General features: G+C 36.3%; 3 protein-coding genes across 5 annotated transcripts in view; 1 reads left to right on the top strand and 2 right to left on the bottom strand.

Annotated features, from left to right (window-relative positions):
• The window catches only part of zgc:101569 (uncharacterized protein LOC449822 homolog), a 34,157-nt gene extending 23,723 nt beyond the window's left edge, over positions 1-10,434 (bottom strand). The window contains exons 1-2 of the mRNA XM_055007197.1: positions 10,084-10,434; positions 868-1,038 (exon numbers count right to left, since the gene is read on the bottom strand). Coding sequence (XP_054863172.1) covers positions 868-1,038; positions 10,084-10,225 — 313 coding nt within the window. The 5' untranslated portion in view covers positions 10,226-10,434. The remainder of the gene's footprint in view (positions 1-867; positions 1,039-10,083) is intronic.
• Positions 10,435-10,589: 155 nt separating this feature from the next.
• pdcd6 (programmed cell death 6) overlaps positions 10,590-21,609 on the bottom strand; it is a 31,364-nt gene continuing 20,344 nt past the window's right edge. For both annotated transcript variants that reach the window (XM_023275445.3, XM_023275446.3), the window contains exons 5-6: positions 12,036-12,145; positions 10,590-11,497 (exon numbers count right to left, since the gene is read on the bottom strand). In XM_023275445.3, the coding sequence (XP_023131213.1) occupies positions 11,399-11,497; positions 12,036-12,145 (209 nt within the window). In that variant the 3' untranslated portion in view covers positions 10,590-11,398. The remainder of the gene's footprint in view (positions 11,498-12,035; positions 12,146-21,609) is intronic.
• Positions 17,466-19,741, top strand: LOC118469573 (lysine-specific demethylase 5B-like). Of its 2 annotated transcripts, XR_008600418.1 has the most exons (8): positions 17,466-17,623; positions 17,754-17,876; positions 18,128-18,193; positions 18,322-18,411; positions 18,520-18,625; positions 18,848-18,953; positions 19,119-19,180; positions 19,424-19,741. XR_008600418.1 is itself a non-coding variant. In XM_055007198.1 (7 exons), the coding sequence occupies exons 2-7, from the start codon at positions 18,168-18,170 to the stop codon at positions 19,511-19,513; spliced, it is 480 nt and encodes a 159-aa protein (XP_054863173.1). In that variant the 5' UTR covers positions 17,468-17,623; positions 17,754-18,167; the 3' UTR covers positions 19,514-19,741. The 2 variants fall into 2 exon arrangements, 1 of the variants encoding a protein (XP_054863173.1); XM_055007198.1 differs by having other exon boundaries at positions 17,468-17,623; positions 17,754-18,193.

Genomic DNA, 21,609 nt, shown 5'->3' with positions numbered 1-21,609 from the left:
CCTCTATGTAGATATTCCATTAAAAATCATCCGTTTCCAGCTAGAATAGTCACTTACCACATAAACAATATCTAGACCGTATTTCTGTAATGTTATCTTCATTAAAAAAAATGCTTTTCTTTCAAAAATAAGGACATTTCTAAGTGACCATAAACATTTGAACGGTACTATAAGTAGTAAAATATCTATAGTATGTCAAGTCACATTTTTTTCCAAGGTTGGTAACACCCGTGGACACAAGGGAAAAATGTTGAACATTCTAGCTTTTAATATTTTTTTTTAATTTTTACATTTGTCATCCAATTCCTTTATGGTTTTATTAGCACTTTTTACTACTAATTGTGAAATACTTGAAATCTGTGTAATATGGGATTGTGACTTGCTACAAAGGCAGTTATAAGTGTGTAGCACTTAAGTCCAAGATTCATTTTTCCAACAGGGACAATAATGTATCTACTATCACATCATCAGAGGACGTCAAAATTGAATCTTGCTGCACTACAAAAAAACAAACCAGGGACATAAAACTTTGTTAAACTACACTACTAATTAGAGGATTTTGTTACCTTTAGTTTGTAACTTTTACTTCATATTTACTAAAGAAACATTACTCTGATGCCAATCTCCTCCTCCAACTCTCAGCAAGTACAAACATTTATTTTTAAAGCTATTTGCTTTAAAGTGTAATGCTCTCAAAATTTCACAATATTCCAAAGATTTCCATAACCTGCAGTAAACCTGAAAAAATTAAGTCCAGATCACTGATGCTAATCTGTTCAAAATTAGAGAAACTGACTGAATGTGTGGCAGCTTTCCTAAACAACAGTGAAAAGCTCATTTTCATTCCGTACTTGACAGTTCTTTTACCTTTCCCGTGCAGCACAGCCACGTTCAAATCCGGGTCACTGTCAAAAGCCAGCAGCTCTTTCAGCAGATGCCGTGCCATCTCCTGGTTCACCGCATTACGCATCTCAGGTCGGTTTATTGCCACAGTAACCACGGATCCCCTTCGCTCTGAGACCACAGTCTGACCTGCAGCTAATGACAGAGAATGAAAAAGATGCACAGATGGAAACCAATATGGACCACAACACTTAGAAAGAGACTGACCCAGACACATTAAGCCTAAACCTCACAGCAGGGGGAATGGTGATAGAACATAAATTGTCCTGTGTGGACAGACTTGATAAAAGTAAGACCAAGAATGAGACAATGAAAGAGATGGTCTGGCTGAGGTGAGGACCTTGGTACTCGCTCTGTCTCAGTGTGTGTTTATGAGTGTGTGTCGTCTGTGTGCCAGTGATTGTTGCTTGAGGTTGCAGCAGGCAGTTGACCTGACAGCGTTTAGGTTCACCCAGGGAATCCGACTGTCAACCACACCCAGAGGCAACTGCATCCGAAAGCCAAGAAAACAAAGCTACTGGATGCATTAACCTCGTTCACGCAGGCCGTTCTGAGGAGGATGGACTCTGGGACAAAACCCAGTGAAGGGAGGCATTGCAAGATGAAAAAACAAGCAATTTGTCATGCGCCGCACTTTCTTCTCTGCTATATCTCAAACAAATAATTACACAGTACTAGTACAGGTCCAAGGGAGTGGAACCATGTTTTAACTACCTCTCTGGAGGGCTGTTTTCCATTTTATTTCAGTTACATTGCAGGACTGAAGCTCTAAGTGTGGGAAAAACTCAGCAGATTAAACTTTAGGACCACATTTTTGGTAGAATAACTGCCTATAAGGGAGATTTATTTTTTGCATTTACAGTTTTTCTCAATTGATAAGACACTGTTCCTGAAAAATAGCACACATTTCCCAACACACTGCACACTATTTTTTTTTAATTTGAACACAATTCACAAAGCACTGCACACTTGTGTCAAAAGCGCATTTTGTCAAAATCTGAACTTTGTTTTCAAAATTAAGACACACGTAGCAAAACTAGGACACTGTACTGCTAAATACAAAACACTCATCTCTCACTGTGTTTTCACATGAAGTGCAAAAAAATGATACAGTCCTCAAAAATGACAACTTAAACACAAATGCATCCTATAAATGACTCAGAGGGGGCCATTGCAGTGCCTGACTGTACATTATAAAATAAAAATAATGTTAGACAAAAAATACAACACTGTATGGTACACAGTACAGTATGCAAATATTTACACGACGTCTGCATCAATTCTTTCAGCCTGGTCAGGCCACAGGACCTCATCAACATCACAAGCTATGTTTTCTCTGGGAAGAAAGACCTAGTGTGTCTGATCCAGCCCTGACATGCATTAACAGAAACATCACCACATGCCATGACCACTGATAGCAATAGATTTTCAAAAGTAGTATGGCTGCCGCTCATATACCTTCCACCTCTATGTAGAGAAGAATTCTTCTATAGGACTCAGAAAGGGAGAGAATATGGTGGCAGAAAAACCACAATAACTTGAGGGTTAATATTGAAACATTCCCAAATCAATAGTCCTCTATGAAAACTAACATCGTCCCAGATGTATTCATGTGTATCATCAGAATCCAACTGAAAAACTCTCTGGAACAAACGCACACAAAACAGAGAAGAGTCAGTCATGTACACTTTCTGTAATTTTACTAGCACTCATGAACCAGAATTATACATTTGATTTTTTACAGTATTCTCAGAACATTTCTGACTGCTTGTATTGTTCCAGTATAGACATGTCACTGAAGTGACAAACAACATTTACATACATGTGAAGTAAACCACAGTAAACCTGAAACCATTTACTTTATGCACCATCTTTACTATCTGCTGACCTGAACAACAGATTGCATTCTGCACAGCGAATTCTGCTTCCCAGCAGGTTTTATAGTGTGCAGTTCATTGGTAAAAGTGTTTTCAGTTTTGACCTGTTGTGTCTCAATTGTGACAGCAGTGTTGGAACAGTGTCCCAATTCTGCTTCCTAGTGTTCGCTTTTTGAAAAATGTGTGCAATGAGTGAAAAAGTGTGTTCAAATGAGCAAAAAACGTGTTCAGTCTTTTGCAAAAAGAGTGCAAGAGTTTTGGAAACTGTGTGCAAACCATGAATAGTGTCCAAAATTTGGACAGCAGTGTCCTGATTTTGAGAAATGTGTGCAGTCAGTTGGTGGCTGTGTGCAGTGAATGGAAATTAATATCTTATCAATTGAGAAAAATTGTAAAACAACAACAAAAGAACTACTTAAACTATTAAAATAGCTCTGAATAATTAGTATATTAGTCTCCAACTACATTAACACTTAAGTAATGTATCAAGCAGAAGGGCTGAAAATTTTAAAAATTTCTATGACTTTAGGATCTAATAATCTTGGATGAGAATCCATGACTACTTTTTGACATTTTTTTGGAAGCAAACTAATTGGCAAAGAATAAAATGAAAATAACAGGAGCACCTCTGGTAACTATAGCACAAATTGTAGTTTTTGTAACTAACATTTTAACACATAATAGCAGAAAATTTTCAGGTCATCATTTAAGCAGTCTCATCATCCAGTGACAAAACCACTAAAAACAAATCTTTGTGTATTAACCCTGTAAGAGCCAAATATAGGAAAAAAAAAATATATATATATAATATATTATATATATATATATATATATATATATATATATATATATATATATATATATATATATATATATATATATATATATATATATAATATATTATATATATATATATATATATATATATGGCATGCCGTTTAGGAAATTATATATATATATATATAAAATCTAGAATTCTGAATATATGGAATGAAAGTTTGAATATATTGAATGAAAGTCGGAATATATTGAATGAAAGTTGGAATATATTGAATGAAAGTCTGAATATATGGAATGAAAGTCGGAATATATTGAATGAAAGTCAGAATATATTGAATGAAAGTTGGAATATATTGAATGAAAGTGTTCAGACTTTCATTCCATATATTCAGATTCTCATTCCATATATTCAGAGTTTCATTCCATATATTCAGAGTTTCATTCAATATATTCAGAGTTTCATTCAATATATTCAGTTTCATTCAATATATTCAGAGTTTCATTCCATATATTCAGAGTTTCTTTCAATATATTCAGAGTTTCATTCAATATATTCAGAGTTTCATTCCATATATTCAGAGTTTCATTCCATATATTCAGAGTTTCATTCAATATATTCAGTTTCATTCCATATATTCAGAGTTTTATTCAATATATTCAGATTTTCATTCAATATATTCAGATTTTCATTCCATATATTCAGAGTTTCATTCCATATATTCCGAGTTTCATTCAATATATTCAGAGTTTCATTCAATATATTCGGATTTTCATTCCATATATTCAGACTTTCATTCCATATATTCAGAGTTTCATTCAATATATTCAGAGTTTCATTCAATATATTCAGAGTTTCATTCAATATATTCCGAGTTTTTACCTACCGAGCCCCGGAAGGGACATGTCGGTATGGCGAAACGACAATGGAGGACACCCACCCGTACGAGAGTTTTATTGAGTTTTATTTTGTAATCAGCCTAAAATACAAAGATATTCAAGCAGTGCGATGCATGAGGAGTCTGCCATGCAGACCAGCGATCCTGATCCTGGTAAGTTTTATTTCTCCAACACCCTGCTGTTAGCCCACTATGAATACACAACTACAGTAGTCCCACATTAATATTATGAACACTACACCAGCTAACGTGGTAGGACACAGCATCAGTGATCAGAGGTTGGCGTTGAACTGTTGTTTGCTAACCAGTTAGCCGCCGCTAAGATAACAATTATGAAACAATTCCTTATAAAACCTGAGAAAAGGAGCAGCAGTATTTCCTAACAAGACCTGTATTCAAAACCTCCCACGTTGTTACACAACGACCCATTAATTATATTACTGAACTATATGGTAATCATTGAAATTTCTCTTGAAGAACCAATGAACTGTTTGCTAACATTATCATTAATGTAAGTCTAAAACTAATTCAACTGATCAATTTAACACAATGAAGTAAAGAGTACTGGTAATGTGCAGCTATTTTTATCATTTCAAGGTAAAATGCTGATTGTTCTTGAGGTTTCAGCTTTGCAGATGTGGAAATTCAAAGCATTGATTTCCTTTACTCAGATTTTTTTGGGTGGTTTTCAGTTGTGCCTCAAAGCAAGGCATTTAGCACTGTTGGAAATTATTACAGGTATTTTTGTAACACTTTCTAACATCGTATGGACAAAGCAATAATTAAACAGTTAATGGAGAAAATGGTTTTAAATTACAGATGCTATCATCAACATTTCTTATTCATTTATTTAGTTGTCGGCCTTGGAGGATGAGGTCCAGTTACCAGGACTGTTACTCTGCAGCTCACTGATCCCATCCTGCAGCTCATCCATGCCGTCCTCCTCTCAACAGACCAAATCAAGTAAGATCTGTTTAGACTGTGTGGACAACAACATGATCAATATGTTAACTTTCAGCCCATCCTAAAATCACAAAACAGAACATTTACTTTAACTGTGTTTATGAATATAGAAAGTAATTACTAACAACTAATACCTTTTTGGGTGCTTTTATGCAGGAAAAAGGAAGCGGGATGCTACTGTGGATCTGCTGCAGTATCTGGAGAGGTCAGAGGAACAGTTGAGGAGACACCAAGACCTGACCTCTGCCATGCTCCAGAACATCCAGAGACCAAGACCTGACCTCTGCCATGCTCCAGAACATCCAGAGACCAAGACCTGACCACTGCCATGCTCCAGAACATCCAGAGACCAAGACCTGACCACTGCCATGCTCCAGAACATCCAGAGACCAAGACCTGACCACTGCTATGCTCCAGAACATCCAGAGGATGGATGAAAATTCAAACACCTTGGTTGGACTGATGGGACGTACGGTGTCAGTGCTGGAGAGACTGTCACAGAAATAAACTGCATTATCCACTACTTCTGATCTTTTTAAAAAAAAAAAAAAATCTTCTTTTTTGTAAATTCTTTTACATTTTAGTTATTTAACTTCACCTGTTTTGTATTTTTACTCTTGCACTTTGGGGGAATAAATAGAAATTTGTGATGAAAGATGCGTGTTTTGTCTATAATCTACAGACTTTATTCAGTGTTCAGTGCACTTCTGTTACACACATTTTGACAGATAATTAGTGGTGCTTTTGAACATATCACACCAAGCAAGATAGATAAACTGCACTACTGCAGCAGATATATTATTAAAGTGTGCTTAGATGACGTGTATACATACACCGCTCACAAATAGTTATTCAACTTTTGGGTGAAATTTATGGAAAATGGAAAAAATTCATGCTATGGTAATACCAAATCATGAAAGTAGGGCAGTTAAGTAGAAGCATGCAATAGCGATTTCCTCATCTCAAACTATTTATTGAAACAAAAACTAACAACAGTGGTGGGTATATCACAATAAAAATGTCAGTGTCTCATGACCGTTTGGACAGAACAGCAGCCTTCAGCTGAAATCCAGTACAATTGTGTCCCACCAGTGGCGTGATCACGGATATCCAGGCAACAGCTGACCTCTGCCTCACAATTAACCTTAAGACCATCTGTAAAGATGAACATAGATATTATCATCAACTTACTGCGTTTAACTGTTATGTAATGGATGAAAACATAGTCGAAGCTAAGTAACTAAGCTAACGCTAACATGTTCAGTGTTAAGAGTCAAAACATCTCTGACAATTACTTGCCTTCCCCGTTGGCTGTGACTGCGATGAAGGCAGATTGTTAATCACAGCAGAGCTAATCTGAAGAGCAGATCCACAGTAGCATCCTGCTTCCTTTTTCCTGCATAAAAGCACCCAAAAAGGTATTATTTGTTAGTAATTATTTTCTATATTCATAAACACAGTTAAAGTAAATGTTCTGTTTTGTGATTTTAGGATGGGCTGAAAGTTAACATATTGATCATGTTGTTGTCCACACAGTCTAAACAGATCTTACTTGATTTGGTCTGTTGAGAGAAGGACAACATGGATGAGCTGCAGGATGGGATCAGTGAGCTGCAGAGTAACAGTCCTGGTAACTGGACCTCATCATCCAAGGCCGACAACTAAATAAATGAACAAGAAATGTTGATGATAGCATCTGTAATTTAAAACCATTTTCTCCATTAACTGTTTAATTATTGCTTTGTCCATACGATGTTAGAAAGTGTTACAAAAATACCTGTAATAATTTCCAACAGTGCTAAATGCCTTGCTTTGAGGCACAACTGGAAACCACCCAAAAAAATCTGAGTAAAGGAAATCAATGCTTTGAATTTCCACATCTGCAAAGCTGAAACCTCAAGAACAATCAGCATTTTACCTTGAAATGATAAAAATAGCTGCACATTACCAGTACTCTTTACTTCATTGTGTTAAATTGATCAGTTGAATTAGTTTTAGACTTACATTAATGATAATGTTAGCAAACAGTTCATTGGTTCTTCAAGAGAAATTTCAATGATTACCATATAGTTCAGTAATATAATTAATGGGTCGTTGTGTAACAACGTGGGAGGTTTTGAATACAGGTCTTGTTAGGAAATACTGCTGCTCCTTTTCTCAGGTTTTATAAGGAATTGTTTCATAATTGTTATCTTAGCGGCGGCTAACTGGTTAGCAAACAACAGTTCAACGCCAACCTCTGATCACTGATGCTGTGTCCTACCACGTTAGCTGGTGTAGCCTTCATAATATTAATGTGGGACTACTGTAGTTGTGTATTCATAGTGGGCTAACAGCAGGGTGTTGGAGAAATAAAACTTACCAGGATTAGGATCGCTGGTCTGCATGGCAGACTCCTCATGCATCGCACTGCTTGAATGTCTTTGTATTTTAGGCTGATTACAAAATAAAACTCAATAAAACTCTCGTACGGGTGGGTGTCCTCCATTGTCGTTTCGCCATACCGACATGTCCCTTCCGGGGCTCGGTAGGTAAAAACTCGGAATATATTGAATGAAACTCTGAATATATTGAATGAAACTTTGAATATATTGAATGAAACTCTGAATATATGGAATGAAAGTCTGAATATATGGAATGAAAATCCGAATATATTGAATGAAACTCTGAATATATTGAATGAAACTCGGAATATATGGAATGAAAATCCGAATATATTGAATGAAAATCCGAATATATTGAATGAAACCCTGAATATATGGAATGAAACTCTGAATATATGGAATGAAACTCTGAATATATGGAATGAAAATCTGAATATATGGAATGAAAATCTGAATATATGGAATGAAAATCTGAATATATGGAATGAAAGTCGGAATATATGGAATGAAACTCGGAATATATGGAATGAAAATCTGAATATATTGAATGAAAATCTGAATATATGGAATGAAAGTCGGAATATATGGAATGAAACTCGGAATATATGGAATGAAAGTATGAACATTATATATATTCCGACTTTCATTCCATATATTCCGACTTTCATTCCATATATTCCGACTTTCATTCCATATATTCCGACTTTCATTATATATATTCCGACTTTCATTATATATATATTCCGACTTTCATTCCATATATTCAGAATTTTATATATATATATAATTTCCTAAACGGCATGCCATATATATATATATGTATATATATATATATAATAAACAATATGTATATATATACATATATATATATATATATATATATATATATATACACACAATAGCAAATAATATTTTAAAAAAATAAAACTGATGTTGTAGTTCTGCAACAGTGGGTTTTACAGGGTTAAAGTTACATATTTAGCAGTCTTTTCCATTAACAAATTTCCATTCTTGCCTTAAAATGGCCTAGATGTAACTCAACACTGTTGCTTCCACTAGGATGTGCAGATCTGTGAAGTCCTTCACTATCTCTCCACCTACGACTCTGCTTAAATGCTAAAACTACTCTACGCTACACAATAGCAAGTTAGAATATTGAAGTCATACATGTTAAAACTGGAAACCAATTCGGAAGAGTATTAATACACAAAGTGTTGCTTCGCACAGGATTAGTTCTTTCGGTTTGCTACACACACATACCTCTAAATCTGTTTTTTTTTTTTTTTTTTTTAACAATCACTACACTGCAGTTTCAAAGTGAAAATACTCAGCCACTGTGTTGACTACTTATTTCATTCATGATAGGTCTTCAAGCATATGAAATAACAGCATACAGTGGTGTAAAAAAGCTTTCAGACACCCTTAAAATTTTACACAATCTCAAATATTACCATGAAATATTTGTGGAAAAATCTTTCTTGTGTTTCAAAAGGTGTGGCTGCATTAGACAGACACAAACAAATACAAATTCTATATTTTTTTGTTTATTGTTTACAAGAAAAACTGACACAACTAAATTCTACCAAAATGACCCAATACTTAAAATTTCTTATTTTTGTGGAACCAATCGATTTTAAGTATTTAATGGCTCTTTTAGGATTTGTTTTTATCATGGCTGTGACTGTACTAATAGAAATTGCACTTGAAGAGTGCACCTGAGAGTGATTCTTAATGCAATATACATGCAAAGGTATGGAGTGTCTGAAAACTTTTTTTCCATCACTATATGGCAAGTAAAAAAAAAAAAAAAAAAAAAAAAAAAATTGTATCTTGACAGGGATGTTTTTTAAGTTTACCACTTTCAAGGCAATGTGCATACAGACTCACTTATGACCCTGACCTCATTTCAGGTAATTGTGTCTGTACTTGTGTTGCCCCTCAATATGTCTCCCAACAGACATTTTGATATTGCAGATAAAACTAATCTGATTAATCATTAATTAAAGTTGTGAAGGACTTAAAAAGTCACCTTACAAAGTCAGGTTTAACTGTGCAATTGTGTGAATGTTTCTGAGCTTGTTTTGAGAGCTTTAGAAGCCTGACTTAGCAGATGTCTCTCACTATATATAATAATGTATATGTATATATGTATATATATATATATATATATATATATATATATATATATATATATATATATATATATATATATATATATATATATATATATATACTACCTCCTATAGTCTTTATTAAGTTACTGCATGTTTTCACTCATACCTACTCCTGTGTCCTTGCCTCCATTTGCAGCGCCGTAGGATTTTACTGCCAACAAAGTCGTCTTTCCAGGCGGTTTGAATGTTTTACTTCGATAGTTAGCGCCTAAAACTGGTGTCAACTTGCAAAACTGTCTTAGCGCCATTGTTAACTCTCTCAGGAAAAAAAAAGACAGGCTCGAACTTTAGAAAATAATTATCGGTAATTATTATATTTTTAAAATATATATACTCCAAAATGTCTGGAAGCCAAAAATTAGGATTTTAGCTCGGAGTCGAAACAAGCTAGCTTACTTCAAAACAACTTTCCTATCAAGGTGTAACATTTATACGCTCCCTGACAGAAACTGAAACAAAAGCAACCGTTCTGGACCCACACTTGGTGCATTGCAGTGGTAAAAACTTCAAACCCACAGCAGAGGGCGAAATTGAGCCTTTTTAAATCCACACTTTCCCTCTGCAATGAAAGCAAATGCATTGCTGTGCCGTAAATAATGAGCAAACCCCAAATCAGATGTTCTATTTTTTTTTAATAAAAGATTTCTCGTGTGTTATTTTTGTTTTACACATTTTAAGGCATCATGCACAAAAAATAAGCCATACTAAAAGCATTAGCTGACCCTCTACCAAAAATTAAATGTTCTAACATAAGATTTGCCGTTAAAAATAAGTTTGTACAAATATGGCATGTAAGCTGGCATGTCAGTGAATCCCAAAGCAGAACATCGTCTGCTTTCACAGTTTTTGTAAACATGGCTTTGAGCAAAATAGGGCTGAGGAAAAGTCAAGGGAAAGGGAAAGCATGCTTGAACATGGGGCTAAATTTCCCTGAAAAGCATGCAAATCATATTTATAATGCATCGTTTCACTCTCAACGGAGAATCTTTTTTTTTTTTTTTTTTTTTTAATTGTATCAATTAAAGTTAAGACATTAAAAATGTTGTCGACATTAACAGACAGACTGACGGACAGAAAGACAGATGTGTCTATGATATTCCCCAACCCAGAGTCCCCAACACAGACATTGTTCAGATTGGTCAACAAACGAAACACTACAAGACTTTTTTTTTTTTTTTTTCAAGCATTCAATTTCCAGATAAATACTATCATCTGGGTAATATTACAACCTCAAAATAACTTAAGGTTCCTCAAAGGTTTCTAGTATTAATTTTATAAATTTATGGGAAACAGCCCAAGTAGGGCTAACAATTAGGTTTTAAAAAAATCTTGTAGTGTCCACCATGGCAGACATCCGGGAGGTGCCGGTAGCTTTGGCACAGTTATGTCCAGTTGTGCTCTTCTGTGATGATCCGTGTGTGTTATACTATATTGAAGACCATGGAAAGATATTGTTCATATGAAACCTGGATCCAGCCATCCTGGTCTGTATCATACCGCCTGAAAACGTCAGTCAACCTCTGCAGAAAGAACAGAAAGTAGTGAATTAAAGCACAACAACAGCAAAAAAACATATTGTAAAGGCTTCAATGTGAACAAACTGAACACTTAATCACTGACTAGTGCAATTGCTTACATTGTCATTGTTGAATTGTTGTACTCTACATTTCGGAAGATGCATATTAATCAACATGAGTCCATTAATTCAAATCTAGCTCAGAAAAAAAACTGAAGCTCCTGGTATATTACTATCTCAAACTTCTTCATGCTTCATTTACATTCGGCTGCCTCCTCCTAAATGTATGAAATTACTGAGAACGAACAAACTGGCTCAAGTGGAACTCTCGTTAGACATTCATCTAGAAAGGGAAGACTAATGTGTTCTTAAATATGCATAATTAAAACTCCTCTTTGAATCTTATGAATACATGAGTAGCCTTGTTGTGATGCTAGTACTAAACTCAAGGGCATCATATATATGCATGTATGTGCATACAGCTGGGAAGAAAATGATTAATTCTACTACAGTATATCCAGCTTGTTAGAATTCAGTGTTACCTGTAGTACAATACAGCATTGGATGAAGTCATCAAAGGCCACCTGTCCCTTCCTCTGGCGGTCAAACTTATCTATCAGAGTGCCGTAGAACTGGTCTGATAGACGATACCCTACACACAACGACAAATATAACATCAGATATATAGTCTACATTTTAAAGACATCCCACACATTCAGCCTGTGTTTTTATAGTGTAGATCTAAAGCATTTAGTCTCCATTGTGGACATCCACTGAACACACCAAATGAATCAACCTGGATGATCACCTCCGGCTTTCAGCCCAGACCTCGAATCATCCTGAAGCGAGGAGGGATGTAAAAACTCTTAGGTACATAAGGGACCTGGACAGGTAAAGACTTTTAAATGAACCATAACATTTTTAAAACTAACTGTGGCAGAGCTGTAGATGGCTTGGACGACTACAGACTGGCCGAGGCAGATGAACAAGTTGTGGCAGTAGCTGAGACGTGTTATGATTCGGTCTGATTAAAGGCATTTTTAGGACTGTCGCCGTCAGACAAACACCGTACATCTGTTTTATTGAGACACTACCCCACTTCAAGTAATCATCAGCAGTACCACCACTCTTGTAAACAGCATATTTAATAAGGGTCTTTTGGCATTTATGAAGAAAAGTAGTCTTCCATGATACTGCTTGTAGCGTACCAGTCGAAATTAGTGAAAGCCAGGACTGATGATCAAACGTCTTTTATTACATGTCATAAACCAGGCTGCAGTTTGCAAGTCCAACTTAGACCAACGTAGCTCAACATAGGACCCAACGTAAGAGCTAAACAGGTGTTGTGCCAAAGTAGTTACCCCCGTCAGAAAGTGTATCCCCTGCCGCGGGAGCGCGCATGCATTCGGAAGTGTGGAGCTATAATTCTGTGTTTAGATATCAGCGTAGTTTATGAATAAAACTAAATGTGGATTGTTACGATCACGCTTTGATTGTCAAACATGTTTGGTAATTTAGCACATGACAGTTCAACCTAAATAAATGCTTTTGCTATACATCGCGTGTTGCCTAATTAATAATATTGATAGCGCTGCCTAATAATGTCTTTTCCTTCTCCTTTTTGTAATAAAGTGTAAGCGATCACCCTACTGACTAAACGTAGGCTCAATAGTCTTTGGGTGGGTACTAGATTCAAACGCGCTATAATTCACTCTTTAGATCAATCTGTCCAACTTCTGATACAGTAAAATCAACACCACTGTGAGCATTTTAACACACTGCATTTGCTGCAGCACTGCCAGCAACAGTTGTTGCTGTAACTCACTTTCCACAGGCTTAGCAACACCTGTGAATTAGGACTAATTTCATTAATCACAGCTAAAGTTATAAGGGAGTACAAATTATTTCAGCCTCATTCGCTGGACCTGCCAGAAAATGTACCCCCCCTCTATATTCTTCAGGTGATGTACTAACATCACGTGGTTTATTCTGCAGACATTTGTGGTCATGCACAACAAAACTTGTGAATTAGGACTAATTTCATTAATCACAGCTAAAGTTATAAGGGGGTACAAATTATTTCAGCCTCATTCGCTGGACCTGCCAGAAAATGTACCCCCCCTCTATATTCTTCAGGTGATGTACTAGCATCATGTGGTTTATTCTGCAGACATTTGTGGTCATGCACAACAAAACTTGTGAATTAGGACTAATTTCATTAATCACAGCTAAAGTTATAGGGGGGGTACAAATTATTTCAGCCTCATGCATTGCGCCTGCCAGAAAATGTATCCCTCCACTGTAATGAAAAGTTTCTCAGGTGCAGTCATGTGTAGTACACGTGATTCCTTCAATCAATTATGCAAATTACACAAGGTTAGCCTTCACCATTTTGGAGCAGGTCGAGGATCAGCATCATCGGCATTATCAACCTTGACTTTGACAAGTAAAAAAAGTTAGCAATGAATCCTACGGATTACAAAGACATTGTTCAATATAAAGTTAAAAAAGAGTATCCTCCAAACTTCACGAAGACGGAGAAATTATTACTTCGACGAAAGGCTCATCTGTATGAGATTGAAGGTAAGGCCAATGACGTTATAACCATTTCGCTAATGTGACAGAATAAACATGTAAAAAATAAAATAGTCTAAAATCATATCTGACGCAGTTTTAGTATGTCATGATTTATTGAGAAGTGACTATGTCTCATAATATTTTACAAATAATATTTAAATCTAATGGTTTGTTTTGCAAGATAAAACCTATGTAATCTCCGCAGTAAGACTAACATTAAGGCGTTTTTTCAAGCATTATCTGAAACCGTATCATATAATAACGCATACCATCCAGTATGTATCATGCACTTAAGAGTATCAATTTCTGAAATACTGCTGCTTTTCTTCTCATTATTTAGGACGGGAGCTTTATTATTGGCGACACAAGGGTACTGCAAAAGCCCTGAAAACCAAAGTGGTCTGTGGAGCTAATGAGGCCAATGAAATCTTTGTCGATTTTCATGCAAGTCCCACTGGGGCACACTGTGGCCAGACAAAAACAAGAGATGCTATCTCAAAAAGGTTTTATTGGCCAGGGATGTCAGTGGATATCAGCAAGTGGGTAAGTCACCCCTAAATTGAAACCACATGTAATTACTATGGAATAGGTTCATGGAAAAACGGTTTCTCCTAAATTCTTTTTTTATTTTGCTCAAATTCCATGATAATAAAAAAAAAAATCATCATGGTATTAAGTGTACATGTGCTTATTTAAAAAGCGCTACTCATGCATAATATGTCATCATAAGGTTTCCCAGTGTACAGTGTGCCAGGCAAGCAGTGACTCTATTAAAAAGCCCACAGAATTCATTCCTATCAAGGTGAGTTCAGCCAAAGAAGGCACAAATATTTTTAAATCCATAGAAACTATAGAAATATTTTTCTCAGTAGAAAAAAGACAGAGTGCATTTTTTGTATCACAAGTAGTTAGTGTTGAATGTTATTCTATATCAACATAAAAGCAGTATACATTATTGCAATTTGTTGAATAAAACTATAACTTGACAATCTTTTGCTACGAAAGGTTTACCAGCCATTTGAATTGGTGGGGATGGATCTAATAGGCAAACTGACTGAGACAAACAATGGACATCAATACATCTGTGTGATGATCGATTATTTCACGAAAATGGCCACAGGCTTACCCCCTGAAATCAAAGACAGCCAAGGAAGTGGCACAATGCATCATCAAGTTTGTCCATCAGTTTGAATCGCCCAAAAGAATTTTAACAGACCAGGGGAAAGAATTTGTCAATGCTGTAAGTATTTAAATGCTTGGCAGAATTTGTCTTTCTTAAATATTAGTCACCAATAATTTTAACTATTATTTTTTGATTCAGGTAACCCCTCATTTTGTTGCTGATTCATTCTGTTTCTGTAGCATAGCCGTATGTATGAACTGATTTTTTGACAGGATGTTGTTATTAATGTCATATCAAAAATGTCAACAAAAACTTATGCTTGTAGATCAACTCTAAAGTGTGTGAAATCCTTCACATCAAGAGAAGCCTCTGCTCTCCCTATCACCCTCAAACAAATGGGTTGGTAGAAAAAATGAATGGCACAATCCAGAGGTGAGTTCTTCGTTATAGTCATAAATTGATAACTCTAAATTTGCCTCTGTGCATTTTCTGTTGACAATAGCATGCTGTGTAACTTACACTCAAAGCTTTATGGCACATTGTGTTGTTCTCTTCTGATATGATCCTTGCTTGTGTTGTGTAAATTCCAGATCCATGTCACTTTGAGTGTCTGTTAAATTAAACTGTAACATTTTAAACTCTGTTACTTAAATTATGTCTGTATACATGTTTTAGGGTGTGGCTTTCCAAGCCACATGGAGAAATATTATTACAAAGTCAAAGTCAGTTTCATGTTTTTGTTACGGTGATGAATATCAGTGCTTTAAAATCACCTATTTTCTCAGAGCCCTGAGCAAAGTGGTCGGTGAACATCCAGATACATGGGATGATTATCTGGATGCAGTGATGTTTGGTCTGAGAACCAAGAAACAGATGACCACCAAATACTCCCCATACTTCTTGATGTTTGGTAGAGAGGCTCGTTACCCTTCACAAGTCCCAGAACACTATATGGTTGGTTTATGGTTTATATATCTACCTATCTGTCTCTATGTCAGTCTAAGTACATAATCAATCTGTATTTGTCCATTTGTTAACCTGTCTTTCTCTCTCTCACACTCTGTACACACTGTCAGATCAGACTGATGTGAATGCATTATGGTACGCTGTCTTCCTATCAGCTTCCAAGATTTATATATCTAGATGACAATTGTCCAAGGATTATTATATTAATCTACAAACATTGCACATACAGAGGAAATTTAGTGGTGATCTGTGGTAGGCTATATAACCCTAAAAAGATTTTGATTCAAACATCAAACAATCTCTTGTTCTTCAAAGGTTGACAACTCTGTGGAGGACATAGTGGGACAGGAGGATTTGTCACAGGACATTCGGCAGCAACAGGACCTCTTGGAGCTGGTCAGAGACAATCTCAACAAGGGACATGAAAAAACAAAGGGAAAAGTCAAGTCAAAAGCCAAACCATCAAACTTCAAAGTTGGGGACAGAGTTTGGAGACAGAATATCAGGAGCCAACAGAGAAAGGGGGGCAAATTGGAAAACAACTTTTTGGGCCCTTATACTATTGTGGCGATAACCGACAAAAGTGTCGATCTCCAAGATGACAAAGGGACAGTTTTCTGCAAAGTCAACATGGACCAACTAAAGTTGACCGTTGAGGACACAGCCAGAGTGCCACACCGGAGTGTGACAAAAAAAAACGGCATCAGTGGTACAACAGGCATCATCATCCCCATTAAAACCAACAGCCCCAGCAGCTACAGCCCCGGCAACTACAGCCCCAGCAGCTACAGCCCCAGCAGCTACAGCCCCAGCAACTACAGCCCCAGCAGCTACAGCCCCAGCAACTACAGCCCCAGCAACTACAGCCCCAGCAGCTACAGCCCCAGCAGCTACAGCCCCAGCAACTACAGCCCCAGCAACTACAGCCCCAGCAGCTACAGCCCCAGCAACTACAGCCCCAGCAGCTACAGCCCCAGCAACTACAGCCCCAGCAACTACAGCCCCAGCAGCTACAACCCCAGCCACTACAGCCCCAGCAGCTACAGCCCCAGCAGCTGTCCCAGCAACCATAGTCCACCCAAATTCCATACCACCATTACAGCCAGCAGCAGAAACACCAACATATACTCAAACTCTTGCAGAGAAATGTAAGATTTTCTGTGCGCATGTCCTCTCTCTGTCTCTGTTTCCTCCCTGTCGCTATGTCTTTCTTCATGTCTTTGGGTGTGTGTGTGTGTGTGTGTGTGTGGGTGGGTAGGTAGCAAAGATAGCAAAATATATATCACTTGCTTCTTTCCCCTCATTTAATTTTCTTTATAATTTTCTTCTTTTCTTATTTTGATAGATGTTAAGGACGCTTGGGCAGGAAAAGAAGTCCATGTCCTCCTCTCCAAAATAGGAGCATACAAATTATATTACTGGGACATTCACAGAGTTGGTCCCGACATGGAGTTGGAAAGCGAGGTACAATATTAAACTTTATTATTTGCTATATAGATAGGTTTTACAGCTTTACAAGTCAGCTTTAAAACAGTCAATGTATTTTTATGTTAAAAAAAAAATACTATCTTATGTGGCTTAATTTTTCTTACAGGTAATCAATGCATATTTGGCAGTCATAGTGCGTGAACACAATCGCCAGAATCCTGCAAAAGCAGCATTCATTGATTCATTTGCTATGACTGCAATGTGGCAAAAAAGGACTCAGAGACTCAAGGTAAGCATTGGTATTATGAATGTTATGGATTTTCCCTAAGATTTCAATATATTTCAAATGTCAAAGCTAAATGGAAAGCTAATGCTTTCAAGATTCCAAATACATCTATTGTAAATCTTTATTTCACATATGTCAAGAGATACTGTGCTTGAAACTGTTTAGTTGTAGGAATCCACATTTCTAATAGATTTTTAATGTGCAATTCATATTTGTATCAAATTATTCCATTTTATTATTCCATTCAATTTTAGATTAAACCCCTGGAGTACGACATTATTCTGGGAATTGTAAATGAGCATCATCACTGGACACTTGTGGTAAAAAAAATTATAAATAAAACATAATATAAAAAGAGTAAACATACTAATGCAGTGCTTGGTATAAAATAGAGTAGGCGAAGAAATAATGTCTCATTAATTTTTTTTCATGGGAAAACTATTTGTAGGTCATCTACCCACAAGAAAAAAAAATCCTTGTACTTGGATTCGCTGGGGGAGTCGAAGGAAGCAATTAAAAAATGTTTGAACACAACAAGGTGAGGATACTTGTTTTAAAAGCGTGGTAATAGGCATGTCAACTATCGCTACAAATTGGCACACATTTATGTAATATCAATTTAGAAATTAATCTTTTATTTCTGTAGGGCTTTCATGCGAAAAAAAGGCTGCAACTTTTCAAGGTGGACATGCGGTACTGTACAACACACACAACAATCTGACAGTACATCGTGTGGAGTCTTTGCACTGAAGGTATGTTTGCTTTGCAGAGTAATGTCATCATCCTCAAATTTCTGTATTGTAACACGACTGTCCTGTTTTTTTCCCCCAAGACAAATAATATTACGCTTTATTGAGATATCTAAAACTCAGAAGTTATTAAGTTACAGCAGATTAATATCTCTATATGGTGACATATAAGCTCATAATTACTAAGAGGGATAGCTTAAGGTTATGTTAAAATGCCTTTTTCAGTTTGCAGAATGTCTGTTGCAAAAGGAAGACACCAGTTTTCCTGCCACGAAAGAGGCCATAAACAGACACAGGCTAGAAATTGCTGTTACTCTTCTCCTGGAAACTGGTAGGAGATATTTTGGTATTTCATAGACTTGTCCATAAAAATCCTGTAAAAATGTTACAACTGTATCATAGTAAATACTCTCACGTTACCTAAATATTAAGCAAATTTTGATGCATGACAATATCACACATGCTCTTATTTTTTCTGTCCTCTTTTTTTTCACAGATGACCTGACAGACAGATGCCACTTTTGTGGGGAACAGGAACATGAGTCCGATGTGAACTGGGTAACTTGAGCTATTCAGTAACAGTCAACTCTAAATCTGAAATGGAATACTCTTTTGATAATGGGAATTGTCTTTAATGCTTATGTTAGATTCTTCTGTTCTACCTAGGACTATTGTTTTATTTCTGCCTTCGCTCCACTTGAAGTAATATTTGTTGAATTGATTGTAACAATAACACAACAATAACAATGTACAGCTTCTTGAAAGACATCTTTTTTAAAACCTGGATTCTATGTCTTTCAGATTCAGTGTGATGTTTGTTTGCGGTGGTTCCACCAAATGTGTGTTCAAGGCCCACCAGCAGAAGAGGATTTTGTTTGTCTTGCTTGTTAAAGTCCTTAGCTGGATGAATAGTATCTAGAGTTGTAATTGTTAAATAGTTGGACCAGTATGTTAGTTGTGTTTGTTATTTTTGTTATTTATCTTCAACTGGATATGCTTTTTTCGTAAAAACAAATGGTGATTGTGTAGTTATTTATATAAGTTATTGGTAAGCTGAGTACTTTTAAGAGACGTTGTTTTAACTGTATAGTATTAAAGTGTATTTCCTTTTTTCTGCAAGATGCATCTTTTTTATGTAACAGTACTTACTTTTTTAAAAATAGTTTTATAAGTTGAGCATTTTGTAAAACAAATTTTGCAGTAAGAAAAAAGCAGGCTGAAACAATGTGTACCCCCTTATAACTTTAGCTGTCATTAATGAAATTAGTCCTAATTCACAAGTTTTGTTGTGCATGACCACAAATGTCTGCAGAATAAACCACATGATGCTAGTACATCACCTGAAGAATATAGAGGGGGGGTACATTTTCTGGCAGGTCCAGCGAATGAGGCTGAAATAATTTGTACCCCCTTATAACTTTAGCTGTGATTAATGAAATTAGTCCTAATTCACAAGTTTTGTTGTGCATGACCACAAATGTCTGCAGAATAAACCACGTGATGTTAGTACATCACCTGAAGAATATAGAGGGGGGGTACATTTTCTGGCAGGTCCAGCGAATGAGGCTGAAATAATTTGTACCCCCCTATAACTTTAGCTGTGATTAATGAAATTAGTCCTAATTCACAAGTTTTGTTGTGCATGACCACAAATGTCTGCAGAATAAACCACATGATGTTAGTACATCACCTGAAGAATATAGAGGGGGGTACATTTTCTGGCAGGTCCAGCGAATGAGGCTGAAATAATTTGTACTCCCTTATAACTTTAGCTGTGATTAATGAAATTAGTCCTAATTCACAGGTGTTGCTAAGCCTGTGGAAAGTGAGTTACAGCAACAACTATTGCTGGCAGTGCTGCAGCAAATGCAGTGTGTTAAAATGCTCACAGTGGTGTTGATTTTACTGTATCAGAAGTTGGACAGATTGATCTAAAGAGTGAATTATAGCGCGTTTGAATCTAGTACCCACCCAAAGACTATTGAGCCTACGTTTAGTCAGTAGGGTGATCGCTTACACTTTATTACAAAAAGGAGAAGGAAAAGACATTATTAGGCAGCGCTATCAATATTATTAATTAGGCAACACGCGATGTATAGCAAAAGCATTTATTTAGGTTGAACTGTCATGTGCTAAATTACCAAACATGTTTGACAATCAAAGCGTGATCGTAACAATCCACATTTAGTTTTATTCATAAACTACGCTGATATCTAAACACAGAATTATAGCTCCACACTTCCGAATGCATGCGCGCTCCCGCGGCAGGGGATACACTTTCTGACGGGGGTAACTACTTTGGCACGACACCGGAAATAAAACACAGAAATGTCACACTAGCTGGCTTCAAAAGTACCACCGTATTTCCTTTAAAGTATAACCTTGAGAATATTTAATTACCGTAACTTGTTGCCACTTTCAACTGGAGCTAAATAACTTGTTACACCTTACTCTCCCATTTATCGTTGCCTTTTTTTTTTATCACTCGTTACTCTCTCTGTGCTTCTTACCGTCATTACCGTGTACCGTTTACTTTTGTAGCTCGCTGCGCGCGCTAAGTGACCTTTCACAATAAACTTCCTTTATAACAGGAAATGACAACATAAAACACAAGAAGTACATTTCAAAATAAAATTCCACACGTTTTGACCCTAATGAATTTAAGTCCTTTACACTGCTGATCCAGTTTTAGACCACACCCACTGCAAACAGAACCACAAAGAAATACAGAAAGCATGCAAAGTCAAACACTGATTTTTTTTTTTTTTTTACTTGCCACTTATATTGCACAAAGGGATATTTTTATTCACTCGTTTTTTTAACAGTATTAAATAACAAGCTGGAGCTTTTCATTTACAGTTACTGTAATCACTGGAGGGCAAATCCAGAAGTCTTCTTCAGTTTTAAAAAAAGCCTCCAGTGTTCAAAGTTATCATGCGGCTGCTGGAGTCTTCAGATTGTTATTTTAAACATTTAATTGCTCATTT

This window comes from Amphiprion ocellaris, chromosome 22 (assembly GCF_022539595.1).
Source record: "Amphiprion ocellaris isolate individual 3 ecotype Okinawa chromosome 22, ASM2253959v1, whole genome shotgun sequence".
In the NCBI taxonomy this organism is placed as follows: Eukaryota; Metazoa; Chordata; class Actinopteri; family Pomacentridae; genus Amphiprion; species Amphiprion ocellaris.
The sequence above is the reverse complement of the archived record's forward strand: the minus strand, read 5'-3'. Positions and strand labels throughout refer to the sequence as shown.